Below are 20,159 nucleotides of genomic sequence, written 5' to 3'. Positions count from 1 at the left end.
TAGTCTTTGTTTTACAGTCTATTTTGTCTGATATGAGAACAGCTACTCCAGCATTATTTTGATTTCCATTTGTATGGCATATCATTTTCCATCCCCTTACTTTCAGTCTGTATGCGTCCCGACGTCTGAAGTGGGTCTCTTGTAGACAGCATATATACAGGTCTTGTTTTTGTATCCATTCAGACAGTCTATGTCTTTTCATTGGAGCATTTAATCCATTTACATTTAAGGTAATTATCGCTATGTATGTTCCTATTACCATCTTCTTAATTGTTTTGGGTTTGTTATTGTAGGTCTTTTCCTTCTCTGGTGTTTCCTGCCTAGAGAAGTTCCTTTAGCACTTTTTGTAAAGCTGGTTTGGTGGTGCTGAACTCTCTCAGCTTTTGCTTGTCTGTAAAGCTTTTAATTTCTCCATCAAATCTGAATGAGATCCTTGCTGGGTAGAGTAATCTTGCTTGCAGGTTTCTCTCCTTCATCACTTTAATTATGTCCTGCCACTCCCTTCTGGCTTGTAGAGTTTCTGCTGAGAGATCAGCTGTTAACCTGATGGGGATTCCCTTGTGTGTTATTTGTTGTTTTTCCCCTGCTGCTTTTAATATGATTTCTTTGTGTTTAATTTTTGACAGTTTGATTAATATGTGTCTTGGCGAGTTTCTCCTTGGATTTATCCTATATGGTACTCTCTGTGCTTCCTGGACTTGATTAACTATTTCCTTTTCCATATTAGGGAACTTTTCAACTATAATCTCTTCAAATATTTTCTCAGTCCCTTTCTTTTTCTCTTCTTCTTCTTGGACCCCTGTCATTCGAATGTTGGTGCATTCAATGTTGTCCCAGAGTTCTCTGAGACTGTCCTCAATTCTTTTCATTCTTTTTTCTTTATTCTGCTCTGCAGTTTTTTCCATTATTTTATCTTCCAGGTCACTTATCCGTTCTCCTGCCTTAGTTATTCTGCTATTGATCCCTTCTACAGAATTGTAAATTTCATTTATTGTGTTGTTCATCACCGTTTGTTTGCTCTTTAGTTCTTCTAGGTCCTTGTTAAACATTTCTTGTATTTTCTCCGTTCTATTTCCAAGATTTTGGATCTTTACTACCATTATTCTGAATTCTTTTTCAGGTAGACTGCCTATTTCGTTTTCATTTGTTAGGTCTGGTAGGTTTTTGCTTTGCTCCTTCATCTGCTGTGTGTTTCTGTGTCTTCTCATTTTGCTTAACTTACTCTTTTTGGGGTCTCCTTTTCACAGGCTGCAGGTTCTTAGTTCCCATTGTTTTTGGTGACTGTCCCCAGTGGCTAAGGTTGGTTCAGTGGGTTGTGTAGGCTTCCTGGTGGAGGGGACTAGTGCCTGTGTTCTGGTGGATGACGCTGGATCTTGTCTTTCTGGTGGGCAGGTCCACGTTTGGTGGTGTGTTTTGGGGGTGTCTGTGGCCTTGTTATGGTTTTAGGCAGCCTCTCTGCTAATGGGTGGGGTTGTGTTCCTGTCTTGCTAGTTGTTTGGCATAGGGTGTCCAGCACTGTAGCTTGATGGTCGTTGAGTGGAGCTGGGTCTTGGCGCTGAGATGGAGATCTCTGGGAGATTTTCACCGTTTGATGTTATGTGGAGCCGGGAGGTCTCTTGTGGACCAGTGTCCTGAACTTGGCTCTCCCACCTCAGTGGCACAGCCCTGACACCTGGCTGGAGCACCAAGAGCCTGTCCTCCACATGGCTTTTGCAGCTTAAAGTTCTTTATCACCTTGTAAATCACCCAACAGCAAAGATTAATTTCTCCCAGGTTGGTCTGTGGGTTGGCTGCAGTGGAATTTAGGTTTGATTCACGTGCTTTTCATTTCCAGGGCTCAGGTGGAAGAGCATCGGCACAGGGGCACACTTTTCTCCTGGTGCAGGAAGGAGCACCGATGATAGCCATTCTTCAAAGCAGTTTTAGGTTCACAGCAAAATTGAGTGGAAAGTACTGAGTGTTCCCATATATACCCTATCCCCCACTGCATACAACCTCCCCCACTATTGACATCCTGTACCATAGTGGTACATTTGCTACAATCAATGAATCTACAGTGACATATCATTTTTACCCAAATTCCATAGGTTACATTAGGATTCACTCTTGGTGTTGTACATTCTATGGATTTTGACAAATGTATAATAACATGTATCCACCATTGTAGTATCATACATAATAGTTTCACTGCCCTAAAAATTTTCTGTGTTCTATGTATTCAACCCTCCTTCCACAACTCACCCTTGGCAACCAATGACCCTTTTATTGTCTCCATAGTTTTGTCTTTTCTGGAATGTCATATAGTTGGAATCATATAGTATGTGGCGTTTTCAGATTGGCTTCCTTCACTTAGTAATGTGCATTTAAGTTTCCTTCATGTCTTTTCATGGCTTAATAGTTCATTTCTTCTTAACCCTGAATAATATTTCATTGTTTGGACATTCAACAGTTTATCCATTCACCTACTGAAGGATATCTTGGTTGCTTCCAAATTTTAGCAATTGTGAATAAAGCTGCTATAAACATCCATGTGCAGGTCTTTTCATGGACATAAGTTTTCAATTTATTTGAGTAAATACCAGGGAGCACAGCTGCTGGACTGTATAGCAAGAGTACGCTTAGTTTTGTAAGAAATTGCCAAGCTGTCTTTCAACGTGGCTAAACCATTTTGCATTCCTGTCAGCAATGAATGAGCATCCCTGTTGCTGCACATACTTACCAGCATTTGGTGTTTTCAGTGTTTTAAATTCTTCCATTGTAACAGGTGTGTAGTGGCATTTCATTGTTGTTTAAATTTGCAAGTCTCTAATGACATAGATAGATAGATGATAGATAGATATAGATAGATAGATAGACAGATAGATAAGAGTCTAGCTGTGTTCCTAGAAAGAAGAAATTGATTCTTCATTAGACAGCTAGCATTCTGATATACGTTGTAAATAAAAGGCACTGAAGGTATGAATTTCACGCTGAGCACTGCTTTAGCAATTCAGATTCTGTTATGAGGTATTCTTGTTATCATGATTTTCTGGATTTTCCATTATTACTGTTGTTTAAAATGTCCAACTGGTCAAGGGTTTTGTTTCCTGATTCCATTATTAATTTCTAGTTTTACTGCATTGTGATCAGATAATGTTGTCTGTTTTATTTCTGTCTTAGAATTTATTCATGTTTTCTTTTTTTTATTCAAGTTTTTCTTGTGATCAATTTTGTAAATGTTCAAAGGGCACATGAAGAGAAAATGAGTTTTCTATTCTCAGGCTATAAAGTATGTTTTCAGGCTATAGAGTACATTTCTATTACATCTTCCATACTAAGAATGTTATTTAGGTATTCTCTATCCTTTCTTTTTATTGTTTGTATTCTTTTAAATTCCTGCCATAGATTGAGAGAGGTGAGCTAAATTTTATGTGTTTATGTTTTTCCTTATAATTCCTATAGTTTGATATCAAAATCCATCAAAGATATCATGCATGAACACACACAAAATGACAGACCAATAATTTCTAAATATTAGGAAACCAAATTCATCAGCCTTTTAAAAAATAATAATACACCATGACCAAATAGGGGTTATTCCAGAAATGCAACAATGACTCAATTTTAGGAAATATATTATTATTATAATTCAATATATTAATACTTCAAAAGAGAAAAACCATATGATTATCTCTATAGAAGCTTAGAAGGCATGTAATTCAATTCAATATCTATTGATTTCTTTAAAAATTCTAACTAAAACAGAAACAGATGGACACAAAAAAGTCTATCTAATAATACCATTCTTAATCAGGAAACAGTAGCAAGCTACTATGTAACTTCAAAAGGTTTACAATTATTTTGATTATTTCATAACAAAATGTTAGCAGTATCTGATATTGTAATTTTGGTTTGGAAGACTCTGTACCCTACATTTAGTCAAAGTTAAAACTTGATTAAATTAGACATCAAATCTTGTGACCTAGGAGCAATAACGTCATGTTGAACAATTATGGTCCTATTTTTATACTCAATACTATACTTCAATAAAAATCAAGGTAAAAAATGTTCTTACTCTAAGTAGTATATCAAAGAGTCAAAATACAGACATACCATGGGGAAAAGCTAGCTCTTAAAGAATCATTTGACTGGCTATCAGGTATTGCAGTGGGACAAATTTCTGGTGATAAAGACTAGGTTATTAAGATTTGAAACCCCTTTTATAACTGTGTTACCAAACTCCCAGTCCCACTGTACCTGTTTCTTTCATGCGATTCCAGATGTCTCTGCATTTATGGATCTGATCAAGTGCACGATTCAGTAACATGGCCTATTTGGTAAGAAAGCCATGAGAAAATTAGTCTCAACAAAACCAAACTTTAAGCAAATAAAAATATCATTTTCACTAAAAACAGTTAAAAGTAAAACTGTAGAAAAATGAAAGTATAAACTGAATATTTGGAATTTATATATAAATATTAGCCTCTCTCTATATTTTTTTACTTTTCCTTAATGTTCCAGGAAAATGAGGATTATATGGAAAATCTTGAACATTATCAATTTCTTTAATAACCTCGGATAGAAGAGAAGCACTTCCAGAATGGTGGTATGAGGAGAGCCATGGATCCTCTCACCAGCAAAATTACCATAACTGGTGAAAATTTTAAAACACAATCATGTAAAGTCTCAGGAAATTGACCTGGGGCATATAGCAAATGGGGAAACATCTATTCCAGGAAATCTACTAAGTCTCAGTAAGAACAGTGAGTACCTGTAGCAGTTGAGCCATGATCTGCTCACTCTCCCCCAAGCTCAGTGTGATGTAAGTGCACTTTAGGTGGGTGTGGCCAAGAAGATGGGGCTCACTCTATCTTTAGTTTCCAGGCTAGGGATGACCAGAATGGGCATGCTGCCAGTATCTCTCATCCCCCTCCCCAAGATCTGTATTGCATGAGTTCTATTATAAACAAGCACAACTGAGAAGACTTGAGCTCTCTTCTTCTACCCAGTCCCCATACGAGACATTGCAAATTGAGACTACTGGGTCTCAGTTGCCCTCACCACAGCTTGCTTATAAGATAGAGTTTCCATGCTGGAAGAGGCAAGCCAAGAATGCTAGGGACTACGACTTTTGCCTAGCCCTGACTCATAGAGATGTATTGTCACTCTGATACAAATGGGTCACTGTCCCTGCCTCTAGTTTCAAAGCAGTGGTATAGAGTTTCTGCTCAGGAGGAGAGGAAGGTCATTAGAAGAGTGAGCTCTGTAGTCACCCTAAGGAGACTGACTTTTATTGAAATAGAACTTGAGGAGTTCGAGTCTAAGGGCACTATAAAAAAACGTGGAGATTTTGGTGTGGGCAATTAAGAGGAGGCTGGTAACTAATGATATCGACAAGCTAAACAGTAGACCAGCTAGAAGTTTACAGAGATAACCAGGGGAAGAGAAAGCTAAGAAGATTCCCTATCCCTTCAAAGGGGCCTTACTTTAATTGGATCAGACTGTGGAGCAATTTATGCCAAAGAGCATTTTCAAACACTCACATGCATGTGAGTGTGCATGCGTGCGCACGCACACACACGCGCACACACACACACAGCAGTCACCTAATAATTAGTCAAGACTTACATCTGTGTGTGATACCAATAAAAGAAGCCCATTCAGAAGCTTAACAGGGAGATCACAGAAAGAGATAGTCAAAAATAACCCTGCTAAAACTTCTTTCATCCCTTTTCAGGGGAGGGGTCAGGGTAACTGCAAAGGCAAAGACTGTAATCTCTGATAAGTAGTATCAGAAGGTGTATACTACTATACAGCTGTGGGAAATAGACTGCACTGAGCTAGCCCAGCCAAGTCACTAAACAAATAAACAAGCAAATATTAACAGCAAGTCCCAGATGGGGGGGAATTAGTATCCAAAGATGTTCCAACATATTATGCAAACTGTCCAGTTTTCAACAAAAAATTATAAGATATGCAAAGAAACAAGAAGTATGACCCATACACAGGAATAAAGTAGGCAACAGGAACTGACTTTGGAAAGGTCCAATGTTGGAACTTAGCAGACGCAGATTTCAAAGTAGCTATTCTAAATATGTTCAAACAACTAAAGGAAACCACACTTAAAGAAGGAAGGTATGATGACAATGTCAGGAAATGCAGAATCTTGATTAAAAAGGCAGTGGGATAACATATTCAATGTAATGAAATAAAATATCAGTCATCCAAGAATCTAATATCCAGCAAAACTATCTTTCAGAGCTGAAAGCAAAATAAATTCTCAGATTAAAAAAAGCTGAGAGAATCTTTTTGCTAGCAGAACCATTTTATAAAAATGCTAAGAGAGAGGGCCTCCCTGGTGGCGCAGTGGTTAAGAGTCCGCCTGCCGATGCAGGGGATACGGGTTCGTGCCCCGGTCTGGGAGGATCCCATATGCCGCGGAGCGGCTGGGCCCGTGAGCCATGGCCGCTGGGCCTGCGCATCCGGAGCCTGTGCTCCGCAACGGGAGAGGCCACAACAGTGAGAGGCCCGCATACCGCAAAAAGAAAAAAAAAAAAAAAAAATGCTAAGAGAGGTTCTTCAGGCTGAAAGCAAGTGACACCAGATAGTAATCTGAATCCAAATGAAAAAACAAACTGTACTGATAAAGGTAATTATGTAACTGTAAAAGAAAGTGTAAATATATATTTCTTCTTTCTTCTCATTTTAAAAAAACAACTGTATAAAACTATATATAGTTTTTTTTATACCACTTCACCAACCCAAGAAGAAAATACATTCTTTCTCAAGCACACATGGCACTTTATCCAAGACAGACCATTTGTTAGGCCACAACACAGACTTCAAATAAATGTAAAATAACTTGAAGTCGGGCTTCCCTGGTGGCGCAGTGGTTGAGAGTCTGCCTGCCGATGCAGGGGACATGGGTTCATGCCCTGGTCCAGGAAGATCCCACATGCCGCGGAGCGGCTAGGCCCGTGAGCCATGGCTGCTGAGCCTGCACGTCCGGAGCCTGTGCTCCGCAACGGGAGAGGCCACAACAGTGAGAGGCCCGCATACCACACACACACAAAAAAAAAACCAACTTGAAGTCACACAAAGTATGTACTCTGTCCACAGTGGAACAATATTAGAAATCAGTAAGATAATAATAAATTTGGGAAACAAACATGTGGATATTAAACAATAGATTCCTAAATAAACAATGGGTCAAAGAAGAAATCAGAATGAAAATGAGAAAATATTTTGCAATGAATGAAAAGAGAAAAACAAACAAACCAATACTTATGGGATGCTGCTCAAGCTATGATGCTATGGTCTGAATGTATGCCCCCAAATTCATATGTTAAAATCATACCCCAAAGGTGAAGGTATTAGCAGGTGGGGCCTTTGAGAGATGCTAAAGTCATAAGGATGGAGCCCTCATACATGAGATTTGTGCTTTTTATAAGAAGGTTCCAAAGAGATCCTTGGCACTTTCCATCGTGGGAGGACACAGCAAAAAGGTGTCAGCTATAAAGGAGGAAGAGAGACCTCATCAGAGAACACAACCATGCTGGCACCTTGTTCTTGGGACTTCCAGCATCCAGAACTGTGAGAAATAAATTTCTGTTGTTTATAAGCTACCCAGTCTATTGTGTTTTGTTATAGCAGCTTGAATGGACTGTGACAGAAGATTGGTACTGATTGGTGGGGTGCTGCTGTAACAAATACCTAAAAATATGGAAGCAGCTTTGGAACTGGGTAATGGGCAGAGTCTGGAAGAATTTGGAGGTGCATGCTAGAAAGTCTACATTGCTGTGAATGGACTGTTAAGGGAAATTCTCTTGAGGACCAAGAAAGAGAAGAGGAGAGCTGTAGAGAAAGCCTCAGTTTTCTTAGAGAATATCTAAGTGGTTGTGAACTGAATGTTGGTAGAAATATGGACAGTGAATGTCATTCTGATGAGGTCTCAGATGGAAATGAGGAACACTGGAAACTAGAGGAAAGGAGGAAAGGCCATCCTTGCTATAAAGTGGCAAAGAGCTTGGCTGAATTGTGTTTGTGTTCCTAGCGTTTTATAGAAGGTAGTACTTGTGAGCGATGAAATTGATATTTGGCTGAAGAAATTTCTAAGCGAAGTGTTGAAGAGTGGCTTGGTTTCTCTTGAATGCTTATAGTAAAATGTGAGGAGAGAAATGATTTAAAGGTGGAATTGTTAATCAAAAATTAAGCAGAGGGGCTTCCCTAGTGGCGCAGTGGTTGAGAGTCCGCCTGCCGATGCAGGGGACACGGATTCGTGCCTCAGTCCAGGAAGATCCCACATGCCACGGAGCGGCTGGGCCCGTGAGCCATGGCCACTGAGCCTGCACGTCCAGAGCCTGTGCTCCGCAACGGGAGAGGCCACAACAGTGAGAGGCCCGCGTACCGCCAAAAAAAAAAAAAAAAAATTAAGCAGAATTTTAAAATGTGGAAAATTCTTAGCCCATTAATATTGAAATAAATAAGAAAGCGTCAAAGGGAGAGAACACCAAGGGTGTGGCTGAATTGATAAGGAGATCGCTGTGGATGAACCTTCTCAACAGAAGCTAGGAGCTATTCATCAAGACAATGGGGAGATTGGTCAGCCATCTAAACAGAAGCCAGGACCTATTGTCCAAGGCAAAGGAAGAATAACCTCAACAGCAGATCAGAGATCTTTGGGGCTGGCCCTCCCATCACGGGCCCAGAGTGCAAGGGCCTGCGGGGCAGAAGGATTTCAAAGGAGGGGCCCACTGTGGCCCAGAGCCATCTCATTTCCTGGGCTGTGCTCCTCAAATTCCCACACCATGCTCCTCGGACACCCCAAGTGCAGCACAGGCTGCTGTGGTTGTCCCTCCAGGAGGCACAGGTTGCAAACCTCTGGAAGGCATCAGCTTGGTGTTTTCTCCCCAGTATTCAGAGTGCAAGAGCTGGGGGGCACTGCTGCCCTCTCCTAAATTTCAAAAGATGCCCCAGAGACCGTCAGGGCCCAGGCAAAGAACCTCTGTAGGGGAGAACCACTGCAGAAAGCCCTCACTAGGGCAATGCCCCACAGAGCCTTCTACCCCAGACCAGTAGAGCCACCTTGTGGAATTCCAGCCTGAACCCTAACTTGTGAGAGCTGCAGCATGTACTGCACCTGGCAGAGCCATGCAGGTGGGGTCTAGAGGCTTGGGGGCCCAACTGTAGCCCCAGTGGGTTCAAAATGTGGGGCACCAAGACAAGGAGGATTGTTTTTAAGCCTTGGGGTTTAATGTTGTTTTCCCCATTAGGTTTTGGGCTTACCTTTGTAAGCAGCTCTTTGTAGGAAACTGCCCTCAGCAGGAAACCCCTTTTCTTGTCAATTTAGCAAAGCTATATTGTAACTAACTTTTAAATCAGGCATCCCCATGCTCTACTCATCTTTGGCCCAAGCACACCTTTCAAATCTTTTGATCACACAATACCTTGCCTAACCTGTTGGTTCTTTCCTTAGATCAAAGAAGTAGAAATGAAGGATAAGTAATTAACAGAAGACCAGATCTCTTCCCTAGCTTCCCCTTCAGTAACAAATTGTCCTGTTCTAGGAAAAAGATGTGGTTCCTTGGTAACTTACAATTACTATATATATTTTAAAGCATCCCTCACTTTCCCCAGCTCATACTCAGGAGACTAGATGCAAAGTTGATAGGATTATGCAGTCTATCTATATTGCTTCATAATATACTTATCTGGAAATACTTCAGTTGATGAGGATTTAGAGAACAAGAAACAGATGTAAATAATAGAATCCAACAAATCTTCATTAGAGAAAGAGCACCATGGTCTAACTCATAGGGGCCAGACTAACAAGGGGAAAGGCAGAAGTACATCTTCAATTATCTAAACAGATATCCTTTCAAAAGCAAAGAAGATTATAGAAAGGTTACTAGGTTAGAGAGTTCTTAGGAAACATAAGTGTGTGCAAGAGAAAGAACACAGGAAAAAAAGAACAGTGTTAGAAACAAACAAAATAATTAAGGATCATACTTAAGAGTTTGTGAAATTTCCCTCACGTCAATTTGATCTCTATTCACTGAGATACAAATTTAACAGACTCAGGACTACCAACTTAAGAGGGAAAGCTTTTAAAAAGTTAAAACCTCTATGTGAAAACAAGATGTTATTGTTTTCTTAGTAAAGCAAAAGACCTTATTTTGAGAATACCACTGAAACAGAGCTCGACCCTGTGGGGCCCTCCTGGGGAATAAAAACCTTTCCATTCCCCCATTTCTTGTTTGTAGAATAAAGGCTTTCAGCCTCCTAGACTTTCCCTGAGTTCCAAAGGGCAGATTCAAATAGTTACTAATTAGAAGAGTGAGGGAATGCAGAAAAAAAAAAAAAACAATAGTGCAGGATGGTGGTCCTGGTTCCTCCTTGGGCGATGTGGATAAAGTTTGATATATATCTCTGAGTTCTTCTACAGGAACTAAGGCTCCCACCCAGGTGGAGGATGATAACTTTAGGCTGAGCACAAGTATTTGGACCCCAGACTGGTTGGAACCAGAAGGCTGATGATTGAGATTCCTGGAACACCATCCTGTTACCTCACCACCAACCAGTCAGAGGAGGGTTACACACTCTGCATCACCTCCCCCCCAAATTTTACATATAAAAACTTCTTCCCTGAAATCCATTGGGGAGTTTGGGTCTTTTGAGAATGAGCCACCCGTTCTCCTTGCATGGCCCTTGCAATAAGCCTTTCTCTGCTCCAAACTCTGACATTTCAGTTTGTTTGGCCTCACTGTGTGTGGGGCATACGAACTTGAGTTCGACAACATCCTTACTTGTTAAGAAGCAAAATGTTTGTTTTGGTTTTGCTCTGAGGCTCGTAGATTCGTTTTTTCATCTTCTTTTACAATGGAGAGGTTTCTAAAAAGAGGCCCCTTTACTCCTCAGGACAACGACTTTATCTTCTTTATCCCCAGTACTTAGCAGAGTGCTTGGTACTCGTATGTTTTTCGAGTTGAACTCAACAAGGAAGAGAAAGGAAAGAAAATATGTTGGCAGAGATCTGCTAAGAGTTTGTTCCAGATGTGAAGAATCATATAAAAGAACAGATTAACAGAAGGAAGAGAATAAGCACCAAGAAGGATTTTATACCAACTGGAAAGAAAAGAAGCTGGTAGGTATGGGAAATTGGGATGTTTTCTTTGTCTAGGGAAGAGAAAAAAGCAGAGACCTAGAACTTAAAACAATACAAAAATGCTAGTGGTCCAACTTGGTGACAACTTTCTTAGCTTGAAAGAAGGAAGGTAAAGAACTAAAGGCAAACCAAAGAATACACTGGTAGATGGGAGAGCAAGATGTTGATGTTGGTATCTCCTAAAAGGGGTAAGGTTTAAGCTGAGAGTGGAATTCAGGCCAAAGTAGGAATTCTGTCTTCTTCTTGTTAAAATTGAGTTAATGACAAAATATTTAAGAATGTGGGCCAAAGAAAGCAAATGCAATTGAGAGACGAAAAACAAGCCAACTAAATAATTTCAGATGGCTATCAAAGCTGTGGAAGTAAATGAGTGCTTCCTTAGAGGATGTGTGAAAGGAAACAGAAATAGAGAAAACACTCCTATGGACCACATGTGATCACAGGGAGATGATGAAGATAAAGAATATTTCAATAGAACTACCATATGACCCAGCAATCCCACTACTGGGCATATACCCTGAGAAAACCATAATTCAAAAGAGACATGTACCAAAATGTTCATTGCAGCTCTATTTACAATAGCCCGGAGATGGAAACAACCCAAGTGTCCATCATCGGATGAATGGATAAAGATGTGGCACATATATACAATGGAATATTACTCAGCCATAAAAAGAAACGAAATTGAGCTATTTGTAATGAGATGGATAGACCTAGAGTCTGTCATACAGAGTGAAGTCAGAAAGAGAAAGACAAATACTGTATGCTAATACATATATATGGAATTTAAGAAAAAAAATGTCATGAAGAACCTAGGGGTAAAACAGGAATAAAGACACAGACCTACTTGAGAATGGACTTGAGGATATGGGGAGGGGGAAGGGTAAGCTGTGACAAAACGAAAGAGAGGCATGGACATATATACACTACCAAACGTAAGGTAGATACCTAGTGGGAAGCAGCCGCATAGCACAGGGAGATCAGGTCGGTGCTTTGTGACCTCCTGGAGGGGTGGGATAGGGAGGGTGGGAGGGAGGGAGGGAGACGCAAGAGGGAAGGGATATGGAAACAGATGTATATGTATAACTGATTCACTTTGTTATAAAGCAGAAACTAAAAAAAAAAAAAAAAAGAATATTTCAAAACAGATTCAGAAAAAATGGTCCATGGCAAGGGGCATTTTAAAAAAAGGAAGAGGCCAAGCCAAATGTTACCTTTCCTTAGGAAGGAAGTAGCCATTACAAATCTTTGAAATCAAGATGTTGCTAGAATGGAGGGAAGGATTCTTTAAAGAGAATCAAAAAAATTGCATCAGGGAAAGCAAACATACCAAACAGCACACTGAATGCTTGTGTTTTGCCTGAAGGTTGCACATTACCTGTTTGGAAATTGTTGAAGCTTTTCTCCCTTGCTCTAGATCAACTGCAGATGCCACAAGTAAACATGTTTTCTGTGCAATCAGAACTGCTTGATCAGAAGGACAAAACTGGGACAGCTGATAAGAAATAACCAGAACATCAATGAATAGTGAGAATTCTGCCAGGTGAACACAAACAATCAGAATGAAAATCAGCAAAATCCTGTCTGAATGACAAAATTCAGCTGGAAAAGCACATCTCACCTTAAAAATGATATAGACTATAACACTGATTTATGGTTTTAATTTTCTATTACTTTCTATTGTTTTTTAGCACCTTTCTAGAGATTAAAAAGCTTCATTTCTTCACAATTTTCCTATCTTTCCCAGTGACAAGTACTGTCATTTGGCCCTGTATTTCTATCTAGTGATTTACTTCTTGGTTTACGTTGTAATTTCTAAGTGATTTTCCCCCTGGCAAATAGATTTCCCCTTTGCATTGAATAGAGCTGAAATTAGTACCTATATTGCTCATGGTTGAAAGAGACAATGTCAAATCTTGACAGGCATTAGTCATAACCTCATCATTAAACCTTGTCCTCCAGCTTTAGAAAAAAATCCCATGGGGTGTGCTCAGAGCAGGGGGCCTGAAGAAATGGCTCCTCTGTTTACAACACACCCAACAGAAATCTGAGTTCATTGTGACAAGGAGCACAAACTTGTGGCCTTCCTATGAACAAATACCCAACACATACCCCCCTGTAGCTCCACATGGCTTCTGGGTAGGACCAGTGGGACAGGTCTCAATATTGGAAGAAAAGCTACAGTATTTAGTGGGGAAGTTTGCCACCTAGAGCCAGTGAGGTCCACATATGAGTGGGCCGTAAGTGGTCTTATAGACATAAAGACTTTGAATTTTTTTATTCAAGGGAAAAAAAAAAGATTCCAACTATATGCCATTCTGGAAAAGGCAAAACTATGGAGACAATAAAAAGATCAATGGTTGCCAGGAGTTTAGGGGGGAGAGGGGAGCTGAATACACAGAGTACAGAAGTTTTTCCTGAGCAGTGAAATACTTTGTATGACATTATAATGATGGATATATGTCATTATACTTTTGTCCAAACCCATAGAACGTGCAACACTACTCACTTCAATAAAGTGAACCCTAAGGTGAACTGTGGACTTTGGTTTTATGATGTGTCAATGCAGTTTGTCCTTGGTTTAAAAAAGGAAAGGGGGCTTCCCTGGTGGCGCAGTGGTTGAGAGTCCGCCTGCCGATGCAGGGGACACGGGTTCGTGCCCCGGTCCGGGAGGATCCCACATGCTGCAGAGCGGCTGGGCCCGTGAGCCATGGCTGCTGAGCCTGCGCGTCCGGAACCCGTGTTCCATAACGGGAGAGGCCACAGCAGTGAGAGGCCCGCGTACCGCCAAAAAAAAAAAAAAAGGTACGACTCTGTTGATAATGGCTATGCATGTGTTGGGACGGGGTATATGGGGGAATTTCTGTACCATCCTGTCAATTTTGTTGTAAACCTAAAACTGCTTTAAAAAAATGTCTCAAAAAAAAAGAGAATTAACACTCAGGGTAGACATTTTTGGCAAAACTTTTGTTTCACTTATATATGTATGCATATTATATATGTGTGTGTGTTTGTTGGACTGTAATGTAAAAGGTATTTTTTAGATCAAAAGAGTTTGCAGGCCACTGTAGTTAAGTTATACTAGCAAATAAAAGCACAAATTAACCTCAAAAAAACCCCCCAAACCTCCCAGCTTTGTAGTACAGCAAAATTCTAAGCTACTTGATTCTAACATGGAATCCGACTAGTGCTATCATGAATGTCAAAACTAAAGCTAAACAACTGACACTGCAGAAATACAAAAGATCATGAGAGATTACTATAAGCAACTCTATGCCAATAAAATGGACAACCTGGAAGAAATGGACAAATTCTTAGAAATGCACAACCTGCCGAGACTGAACCAGGAAGAAATAGAAAATATGAACAGACCAATCACAAGCACTGAAATTGAAACTGTGATTAAAAATCTTCCAACAAACAAAAGCCCAGGACCAGATGGCTTCACAGGCGAATTCTATCAAGCATTTAGAGAAGAGCTAACACCTATCCTTCTGAAACTCTTCCAAAATATAGCAGAGGGAGGAACACTCCCAAACTCATTCTACGAGGCCACCATCACCTTGATACCAAAACCAGACAAGGATGTCACAAAGAAAGAAAACTACAGGCCTATATCACTGATGAACATAGATGCAAAAATCCTCAACAAAATACTAGCAAACAGGATCCAACAGCACATTAAAAGGATCATACACCATGATCAAGTGGGGTTTATTCCAGGAATGCAAGGATTCTTCAATATACGCAAATCAATCAACGTGATACACCATATTAACAAATTGAAGGAGAAAAACCATATGATCATCTCAATAGATGCAGAGAAAGCTTTCGACAAAATTCAACACCCATTTATGATAAAAACCCTGCAGAAAGTAGGCATAGAGGGAACTTTCCTCAACATAATAAAGGCCATATATGACAAACCCACAGCCAGCATCGTCCTCAATGGTGAAAAACTGAAACCATTTACACTAAGATCAGGAACAAGACAAGGGTGCCCACTCTCACCACTCTTATTCAACCTAGTTTTGGAAGTTTTAGCCACAGCAATCAGAGAAGAAAAGGAAATAAAAGGAATCCAAATCGGAAAAGAAGAAGTAAAGCTGTCACTGTTTGCAGATGACATGATACTATACATAGAGAATCCTAAAGATGCTACCAGAAAACTACTAGAGCTAATCAATGAATTTGGTAAAGTTGCAGGATACAAAATTAATACACAGAAATCTCTGGCATTCCTATATACTAATGATGAAAAATCTGAAAGTGAAATCAAGGAAACACTCCCATTTACCATTGCAACAAAAAGAATAAAATATCTAGGAATAAACCTACCTAAGGAGACAAAAGACCTGTATGCAGAAAATTATAAGACACTGATGAAAGAAATTAAAGATGATACAAATAGATGGAGAGATGTACCATGTTCTTGGATTGGAAGAATCAACATTGTGAAAATGACTCTACTACCCAAAGCAATCTACAGATTCAATGCAATCCCTATCAAACTACCACTGGCATTTTTCACAGAACTAGAACAAAAAATTTCACAATTTGTATGGAAACACAAAAGACCCCGAATAGCCAAAGCAATCTTGAGAACGAAAAATGGAGCTGGAGGAATCAGGCTCCCTGACTTCAGACTATACTACAAAGCTACAGTAATCAAGACAGTATGGTACTGGCACAAAAACAGAAAGATAGATCAATGGAACAGGATAGAAAGCCCAGAGTTAAACCCACGCACATATGGTCACCTTATCTTTGATAAAGGAGGCAGGAATGTACAGTGGAGAAAGGACAGTCTCTTCAATAAGTGGTGCTGGGAAAACTGGATAGGGACATGTAAAAGTATGAGATTAGATCACTCCCTAACACCATACACAAAAATAAGCTCAAAATGGATTAAAGACCTAAATGTAAGGCCAGACACTATCAAACTCCTAGAGGAAAACATAGGCAGAACACTCTATGACATAAATCACAGCAAGATCCTTTTGGACCCACCTCCTAGAGAAATGGAAATAAAGACAAAAATAAACACATGGGACCTAATGAAACTTCAAAGCTTTTGCACAGCAAAGGAAACCATAAACAAGACCAAAAGACAACCCTCAGAATGGGAGAAAATATTTGCAAATGAAGCAACTGACAAAGTATTAATCTCCAAAATTTATAAGCAGCTCATGCAGCTCAATAACAAAAAAACAAACAACCCAATCCAAAAATGGGCAGAAGACCTAAATAGACATTTCTCCACAGAAGATATACAGACTGCCAACAAACACATGAAAGGATGCTCAACATCTTTACTCATTAGAGAAATGCAAATCAAAACTACAATGAGATATCATCTCACACCAGTCAGAATGGCCATCATCAAAAAATCTAGAAACAATAAATGCTGGAGAGGGTGTGGAAAAAAGGGAACACTCTTGCACTGCTGGTGGGAATGTGAATTTGTACAGCCGCTATGGAGAACGGTATGGAGGTTCCTTAAAAAACTACAAATAGAACTACCATATGACCCAGCAATCCCACTACTAGGCATATACCCTGAGAAAACCATAATTCAAAAAGAGACATGTACCAAAATGTTCATAGCAGCCCTATTTACAATAGCCCGGAGATGGAAACAACCTAAGTGTCCATCATCGGATGAATGGATAAAGAAGATGTGGCACATATATACAATGGAATATTACTCAGCCATAAAAAGAAATGAAATTGAGCTATTTGTAATGAGGTGGATGGACCTAGAGTCTGTCATACAGAGTGAAGTAAGTCAGAAAGAAAAAGACAAATACTGTATGCTGACACATATATATGGAATTTAAGAAAAAAAAATGTCATCAAGAACATAGGGGTAAGACAGGAATAAAGACACAGACCTACTAGAGAATGGACTTGAGGATATGGGGAGGGGGAAGGGTAAGCTGTGACAAAGTGAAAGAGCGGCATAGACATATATACACTACCAAACGTAAGGTAGATAGCTAGTGGGAAGCAGCCGCATAGCACAGGGAGATCAGCTCGGTGCTTTGTGACCGCCTGGAGGGGTGGGATAGGGAGGGTGGGAGGGAGACGCAAAAGGGAGGGGATATGGAAACATATGTATATGTATATCTGATTAAATTTGTTATAAAGCAAAAAAAAAAAAAAACTAAAGCTAATTTATTTCACCTAATTAAAATGGCAATTATACCTAAACTTTCAAACATTATTTCTTAATCTCCCCAAATATTTAGTGATCATAATCATCACCATCATTTAACTAATAGCATTTCAAGACACCCAAGCTCTGTACATCTCAGGTGACTCGTATATAAAATGAGGGAGTTGTGCTAGATTATCTCTATAGTTCCTTCCAGTTCTAAAACATTTAATCTACCTCAACATATCAGACTGCATACTCCTGAATGTGTATGAGGGATATTCTTTGCCACCTCTCTTTTCATCCTCTAATCAATACTTGATCCTCTTTCTGGCATTTAACCTCTACCTTGGAGGATAACAACTATTTTAAAAGGCTTGTAACTGCAAAACAAGCTCACAAATCCTTACACACAAAACCTGTTGGAAAAATTATAAAGTAGGTCCAAGCTTCGTAGCATCCTTTTAACCTCCTGTTGTCCCCAGATACCTATTCAGTATTCCTATAGACTTATACCCATAACCCTTCCTAATGTTTTGGTAATTGACAACTTCTTAGAGTATTCCCTCCTAAAGACAGTTATATATTTTTTTATTTTTATTTTTTTTGCGGTACACGGGCCTCTCACTGCTGTGGCCTCTCCCATTGCGAAGCACAGGCTCCGGACGCGCAGGCTCAGCGGCCATGGCTCACAGGCCCAGCTGCTCCGCGGCATGTGGGATCCTCCCGAACTGGGGCATGAACCCGCGTTCCATGCATCGGCAGGCAGACTCTCAACCACTGCGCCACCAGGGAAGCCCAAGGCAGTTATATTTTGATATAGGTTCTGAGAGACTGAAATTCCTTCAAAGATAAAGGAATAAGTCTCTTATGGTAGAACTTCAGGCTCCATGATGGTTGTCTGTGATATTTCGGTATGGGGAGACCTGCCTCATGTTCTCATATTATACCCTATAGGGATCAAATTCTCCTTAGGTCATTCCTGCTTAAACATATATTAAAAGTTCCTAGATTAAAATCCAATCTCACTCTATACTTAGTCATTGACTATACCCATAGTGGTCATATCCTTGTTGTGATCCATATGTGAGATACTTGTTGGAAGAGACTTACCTTATAAGAAATTATGAAAAACTCTCTCATTGTCACTGGGTCTTTGTCACATTGCACAGCCAAGTTCCAAGCTGAAAGTTAACATGAAATAACATAATTATGAAAATTTACTGTTTAAATCTGTACCATTATAATCTCCACTACCTACATCTTTAATATTAACACACTAATGAGTGGTTTCTCAGTGGTTAAAAGAAGTTAACTTTAGGTTTTCAGAGAAATTTTTTCCAGGTAAATTTAGAGACTTCTATCACTTCCAATCTTTAATTCTAGGACAGTGGCCAATGGAGATAGTGTTGGATTTTTTTAAATTGGGGACGTATGATAAATTCTTAGTTGGCACAAATCCATCTAAAAAAATGAGGATCACACTGAGGAGTTCACCGACTTCAGTTGGTGGAGCCCCCAGTAGGCAACATTCAGTATGATCTTTACCTTGGAAAATCAAAATTAAAATTCAGTAAAACAAGTACTAGAAAATAACTTTTCAAACTTCCAAAAGGTCAAAGTCATTAAACCTTTCTATAGTTTAAATGTTTGTTATTTTCCATTATTTGCATGTTTCCCAGAAGCCAGATTGCTGTATTTATTCCCTTTTCTCCTAGATTAGAGCCCCAGTAAACCCCATAAAGCAGAAAAAGGTCCATGTAGAACCAGTTTACTTTGTGACACTGATGCTTAATTGCTCTTGCTTACTTATCACTGTAGTAACTACCTCCACAATTTCATAAACATTTTTATTGAAATAGAACCTACATAAAGTAAATTACACAACTCATAATTGTACAGCTTGACGAATTTTCACAAAGTGTATATATCCATGTAACCAATCCAGATCAAGGAAAATCTTGATCATTACCAGAAACCCAGAAGCACTCTCACTTACCCTCTTCAAGTACGACTCCCTTCAAGGGTAATCACTATCCTAAGTTCTAACAGCGCCAATTAGTTTTGCCTGTGTTTTTGTTTTTGTTTTTTACTATATATAAATGGAACCATGCAGTATATACTCAACATCTGGCTTCTTTTGCTCAACATTATTTTTGGGAGATTCATTCATATTGTTGCATGTAGTTTATTTTTCATGAATCACATTTAGAGACAAATTGGGCATTCTAGACCAAGTTTAGAAGCATAACCTTGGGGACCTGTAGTTCTAATTCATCATTTTATTCTTAGATCCATTTCTACGGAAAAGGAAGAAAACTAGTATTTAGTGAGTACACAGTATGCCCCAGGTAAATACACTGTTTCTTTTAAAACCCATAATAACCCTATGAAGTATGTATAATTGTCCCCATTTTTATAAATAGTGAAACTGAGATTAAGCAAGTTATCCTTGTACCCATAGCTACAAATGGAAGATCCAGAATTTGAATCCACATCTGTCTGATTCTACCACCCCACAATGTTTCCCATAGCCACAGAATTTCCTTTTACCCATTTTTCGAAACCAATGAGCTTCATTAGTCCTTGAGCCTGAAGTCGAGACTTCTCCATCAAAATACTGAACAAGTTTCGGGAGTGCTGCAGTCAAACAGGAAAATCTGATATTGAGGTCTTTTACTTTATACTCTAGCAAAGTTGTTAATCCTGCTTTAAAAACAGTCAAACATGAGCTTGAATTTAGAAAGTTCTTTTTCTATGCGTGTGCATGGGTGCATACCAAAAGTAATTTAAATGACAAAAAGCATTACCAAGCTCCAAGAAACTGTTAACTCAAACTCTGGGGAACAAACACACCTT

At 39.4% G+C, this 20,159-nt stretch overlaps 1 protein-coding gene and 1 non-coding gene across 2 annotated transcripts in view; one reads left to right on the top strand and one right to left on the bottom strand.

Moving 5' to 3' along the window:
- The window catches only part of TEX11 (testis expressed 11), a 378,612-nt gene that overhangs the window by 67,381 nt on the left and 291,072 nt on the right, over nucleotides 1-20,159 (bottom strand). The window contains exons 22-25 of the mRNA XM_060086496.1: nucleotides 19,854-19,940; nucleotides 18,414-18,484; nucleotides 12,522-12,638; nucleotides 4,237-4,309 (exon numbers count right to left, since the gene is read on the bottom strand). Coding sequence (XP_059942479.1) covers nucleotides 4,237-4,309; nucleotides 12,522-12,638; nucleotides 18,414-18,484; nucleotides 19,854-19,940 — 348 coding nt within the window. The remainder of the gene's footprint in view (nucleotides 1-4,236; nucleotides 4,310-12,521; nucleotides 12,639-18,413; nucleotides 18,485-19,853; nucleotides 19,941-20,159) is intronic.
- Nucleotides 13,125-13,253, top strand: LOC132482810 (small nucleolar RNA SNORA11). The gene has a single exon (XR_009530976.1). It is a non-coding gene; the product is annotated as a small nucleolar RNA SNORA11 (small nucleolar RNA).

Source organism: Mesoplodon densirostris, chromosome X (genome assembly GCF_025265405.1).
Source record: "Mesoplodon densirostris isolate mMesDen1 chromosome X, mMesDen1 primary haplotype, whole genome shotgun sequence".
Classification (NCBI taxonomy): Eukaryota; Metazoa; Chordata; class Mammalia; order Artiodactyla; family Ziphiidae; genus Mesoplodon; species Mesoplodon densirostris.
The sequence above is the reverse complement of the archived record's forward strand: the minus strand, read 5'-3'. Positions and strand labels throughout refer to the sequence as shown.